The sequence below is a fragment of the Phaseolus vulgaris genome, chromosome 5 (genome assembly GCF_000499845.2).
Source record: "Phaseolus vulgaris cultivar G19833 chromosome 5, P. vulgaris v2.0, whole genome shotgun sequence".
NCBI lineage: Eukaryota > Viridiplantae > Streptophyta > Magnoliopsida > Fabales > Fabaceae > Phaseolus > Phaseolus vulgaris.
In genome coordinates, this window is record NC_023755.2 from 29858734 (window position 1) to 29864349 (window position 5616).

The following is a 5616-nucleotide window of genomic DNA, read 5'->3' on the forward strand; positions in this document are numbered from 1 at the left end:
GCATTGGCGGTTATGGAGATTTCGTGATTACCGGAAATCAGGATCCGGTAATGTGCTACGGATTCATGAATCCGTAATTGATTAAATTTTGTTTTCTGGATGAAGTTGTGTTCCGGAAGTTAAGTTATCTTACATTGTTAATTTCTGGATTGCTAAATCCGGAAGTTTAATTTGTGTTACAGATTGGTGGATCCGGAATGCTTCTTTTGTATTATGGATTTCTGAATCTGGAATGAATTGTTTGAATTACGGATTTCTGGATCCAGAATGCATATTTAGAGTTATGAATTTCTGAATCCAGAATGGTTCTTTTGAATTATGGATCACTGGATCCGTAATGAATTGTTTGACTTATGGATTCATGGATCCGGAATGCAATGATTTAGTTTTATTTTTTATTTGTAGAAGCATGGAAAATAGTGAAGAATTTGAACAAGAACTATATGATGGGGTTGATGTGTGGGACGGTCTACATGATGATGGTATTAAGAAGTCATTATGTAACAAAGCAATAGACAATATATCGAAGGGATATGAATGTACAAATGCGTTTACTACAGATGAGGTAAAGTTAAGTTTGTAAAGTATGTTTAGGTTGTTTGTTAATTGGTAAATGAAATAATTTGTTATGATAACTTTTGTAAGTATTTCGTAGTCGGGATGAACTCTTGATGTGGGTTAGAAAAGTTGCGTTTCACTTTGTTTTTATTATTGTGATATTGAGATCGGATACTTCAACTGACCAACGAGGAAGGAAGACATTTGTATTATTAGGTTGTAAAAGAGGAGGTAAATACAAACAATATAAGAAAGGATTTACATGTTACTGAGAGTGGAACTAGGAAATGTGGTTGACCTTTCAGATTACGAGGGTATCGAGTAAAGAGTGGTGATGGATGAATATTGAAATTAATTTGTAGGTCTCATAATAATGAGTTGGCAAATACATTGGTTGGTCATCCATATGCTGGTAGGTTCACATGTAGTGAGAAGTCAATGCTTATGGACATGATAGACAGTTCGGTGAAGCCTAGAAATATTTTTCTTACAATTAAAGAGCATAATGAGAAAAATGTGACCCCGATAAAGCAAGTTTATAATGCACGATATTTGTACAAAAAAAAATCAGTACAAGGTGATAGAACTAAAATGTAACAATTGATTATGTTACTTAAGTGAGATATGTGTTGAATCAAGTGTGTTCAAGCTTTGAAGAATCCAAATCCTTTTAGTTTGATGGAAGGCTGGATGTGCTTGTTGTTGCTGAGGTGCTTTAGAATAGGATCTGGGGTAGATTATATTTGTAATCCACTCTTTGTTGAATCTAAAGCTTAAGTGTTTTCAAATCTTTTAAGATTAAAGTGTTTTTTCAAACTAAGTGAAAAACATCATGTTGTTTTGTCAAAATAACCAATTGTTTTATACTTAGGTGTTTTTGAAAAAGTTTGAAAACTGTTTTGGATGGTTGACTTGCTGTCAAACCCAAACAACCGATTGATTCGCTATTTCAACCGATTGTTTGTTTGGAATCCTAACAGAAAAATAGTTTTGTTTGTTAAAAGAGCTTTAATTGATTTCATAACTGAATACGCTCCTGATTTAAATGCTTTGACCAAGATTTGAATACAATAAATAGTTTGTTAATGTTGTATAACAAACAACAAGACAGAAAAACAGATTTGATTTTTTCAAAGAGTTTTGAAGCATTTGAGTTTGAACTTGAGCTTTGGTTATTCAAGAGAGAAGTAGAATAGGATTACTATGTATTGATTTCAGTTGATTCTGTAACAGTGTAATTCGTTCTGTGATTTGTGTACATTCTGGTGTTGTAAAGCCAAGAAGGGTTGTGTGCTCTTGAGGTTGTCAAGATCAACATTCTTGGTGGTGTATGTGCTGAGCCAAAGGAAGTGTGTGTCTTGAGGGGATCAAGGTCACTTCTTTGGTGGTGTGTGTATGTAATCTAGATTTGATTACCTAGTGGATTCCCCAGTGGTTTCTGGAAAACTGGATGTAGCTCTTGGTTTAAGAGTGAACCAGTATAAACTGTTTGTGCAATTCTTTCTTCCTTAAACTCTTTAATTTCAGTTGTTGTTATATTACTGGTATAAACAACCGATTGTTTCTGCGAAACAACCGATTGTTTTTCTGTTGTTTTTTTGTTTTGAGCTTTGTTCTTGGCAAACTGAATTCCTAAATCTGGTTTCTTGCAAAGAATTTTATTCTATCTTAAAAAGTTTGCGAAAACTCTCTTTAAACCATTCACCCCCCCTCTAGTAATATGTATGTCCATTGGTCTAGGTTTAAAGAAGGGACGAATATTGTGCAAGATTTATTTTGGACACACCCTGAGTTAGTGAAGCTATTGAATGCCTTTAACATTGTATTGATGATGGATAGTATGTAAAAAACTAATAGGTATAGGATGCCCTTGTTTGAAGTTGTTGGTGTTACCTCAATGTGATTGATCTTCAGTGTTGCATTTAAGTTTCTCGCATCAGAACGTCATCATAACTTTGTATGGGCTCTTGAGAAGCTGAAAGGATTGTTTTTTAGAGTTGATTCATACCCAAAGGTTGTGGTTAGTGGATAGAGATATTGCTCTAATGAATGCAATAAATGTTGTGTTTCCCGAAGCTGCTAATTTGTTATGTCGTTTTCACATTGATAAAAATGTTAAAGCAAAATGTAAAATGATTGTTCATCCAAAAGAGGCACGGGATCAAGTGAAGGAGTCTTGGGGAGCTATTGTTGATTGTGAAAATGTAGAGTCTTGTGAACATTGTGTAGAGGCATTTAATGTTGTTTGTTCACCATGGCCTATATTTACTGAATATGTGATTAGTACTTAGTTAACACATAAAGAAAAGTTTGTTAAGGCTTGGACGGATAAGGTCATGCACATAGGCAACACGACAAGTAACAGGGTTGAGACTGTACATTGGAGTTTAAAGAGGATCCTTGAGACATCTATGGGGGACTTATGCTTTTGTTGGAATTCCATGAATAAGATGATCATCTTGCAACATAATGCAATTAAATCTTCATTTGAAAAGAGTTTGCATGTGGTGAGTCATGTCTTTAATGTAACAAGATATAAGAAATTGGTTGGCTTTGTATCGAAATATATCTTGCAGTATATTGCAGAAGAGAGTGATCGAGTTGAATATGTTGGTTTAGATAAATCTCGTTGTTGGTGCACCATTAGATCTACTCATGGCCTTCCTTGTGCTTATGAATTGGCTTCCTTTGGTGTGGGTAGCATACCATTACAGTCAATGCATTTCATTTGGACACGATTAAGCTTTTTAGATATTTCAAGTGGTGATACTTCAGTAGAGTTGTCCATCAAACAAGAGTGGGTTGTCATCATGAATCGGTTCAATGAGGTTGACATGGCTGGTAAGATTAATATCAAAGCCAAACTGTGTGAGATTGCCTATCCAGATAAGACATATTTGTGTCCACCAAGGGAGAAAGTCAAAACAAAAGGTGCACAAAAAGGGTGTCAGAGTAAATTTGGTAGATCAACGAAGCGAACTCCTTCTTACTTTGAACATGTTGATGCCATTCTTTCACAACATGATAATTCATCTACTTTGAAATGTAGCAAGGGATTTATTTCGAAGACTCCTTTGACCAAATCAATACCAATGCTAGAACAATTTCCGGTGGGAATTCATCCTTACATTGTTGATATTGTTGATGTTAAGGCTGACAGTCATTGTGGCTATCGTGCGGTGGTGCATTATTGGGTATGGGAGAGGAGTCTTGGGCTATTGTACACATGAACTTGCATAAAGAACTTTGTCAATGGCGTCAAGAATATATTGATTTGTTTGGCAGGGATGAACAATATAAATATTTGAAAAATTCACTTCTAGTTGACCACATGGTAATTCTATTCATTCTTAATGATGTTACTAATTGTAAACTGGTGTATGAGTTGGATTAACTTGTTACATTTCTTCTATTTGAAGATAAGTACAGATAAGTGGATGACAATTCCAGATATGGGATACGTTATTGCGAATCGATATAATGTGATTGTTGTGTGTTTATCTCTTAAACAATCATTGACTATTTTCCCATTAAGATCTCAACCTCCAACAGATTTTAATCATCACCGCATCATCTGCATTGAACATGTTCATGGAAATCATTTTGTTCAGGTTTGTTGAACTTCATTCTTAATGAATTTTAGGAATCATTGAAAAACATAATTAATGACATTGCTTACAATTTTAAACAGGTTCAGTTGCAAGAAGGTTGTTTGATTCCACCAACAAATATTTTATGGTCTACTGATTGTTATCCAATTGCCAAAACTTGGTGTTCATATTATACTAGTCGAATGCAAATTTGTACACAAATTATGTCCATTATGTGACATTTATAGTTGTAATTTCATTCATAAATGAATATGTTAACATTATGACTATTATAAATGCGGAAGAAGAATTCTCTAATTTCATAACCAAAGTGTTCCTTCATCAAATTCAAAAAGTAATTGTAAACTAAGTGTTTCTTCATCAAATTCAAAAATAATTGTAAACTAAGTGTTTCTTCACAAAATCACAAAACATAGAAACAACTAAAATCATCATCATCATCGTCCGTATCATCGCCTGTGGACACACACAGACATGTCCTCGGTGGCTGATTGGGCTAGCATCAAGGTTGTTTATGTCCCTTCCCATGCAGGTGAATCCTCTATTAGATGACCATCATCTATAACCTTCACCTTCTACTTCAGGTTCGTCTTCATCCTCCACCTCCATTTGGGGTTCAGCTTCTTCAGGTTCAACATGTTCTGCATCTTCATGTTCAACATGTTCTTCATCTTCATTAACATGTCTTCTTCTTCTTCTAACAGAGGAAGTGGGACGTAGACAATCACCTTGTGAACCTCTTCCCCTAGTCTTCACCATTTTTGTTCAATTACACCATTCAAGTTAAACCAAATTACAAACTAATGAATGAGTGCATACTAACCTAACCCCACAACTCCTCTAATTTGACCCAATACAATTCTTGTTTAGTAATTTGAGCCAAAACAAACACGAAACAATAAATTATTGTTTCGTAACCACAAATCCATAACATTCTCGGAACCACAAATCCGGAACATTCCAGAAACCATAAATTCGGGATTTTTATGGAAACATAAATCTGGGATTTTTACGGATTTCATAAGCCAAAAATTATCTGTATTCTATAATTCGAAATTCTACCGAATTATACAATTTGGAATGTGAAAAACCATTTACGGAAACAAAAATCCATAGAAAAAAGGATGTACGGATTCAGAAAAAAAAATTACTTACCTTTGCCAAGAGCACTCTAAATCACAAGAGATGTGTGAGATTGAATTGAGAATGGACTTCTGCAGTTTGGAGATGTAACTGCTGCAAAACGAAGAAGATGAAGACCGGTTGTGCAAGAAGAACAACGTTGTCTAGGGTTTTATTAGGTTAGGGGTATTTTGGGAATTTTAAAAACTAATAAAGGTGATTTAATCTTTGCATAAGAGTGTGGGGGTTGCAGGAAGAAAAATGTGGAGGTGTAGGAAGAAACTGCCATTATATGAATATTAATTAAAACAATGGATTTATTTAT

At 34.5% G+C, this 5616-nt stretch overlaps 1 protein-coding gene across 1 annotated transcript; it reads left to right on the forward strand.

Moving 5' to 3' along the window:
• The first annotated feature begins 409 nt into the window (after positions 1-409).
• Positions 410-4849, forward strand: LOC137834277 (uncharacterized). The gene is made up of 4 exons (XM_068642339.1): positions 410-565; positions 3135-3752; positions 3978-4169; positions 4754-4849. The coding sequence occupies exons 1-4, from the start codon at positions 410-412 to the stop codon at positions 4847-4849; spliced, it is 1062 nt and encodes a 353-aa protein (XP_068498440.1).
• Positions 4850-5616: the final 767 nt, after the last annotated feature.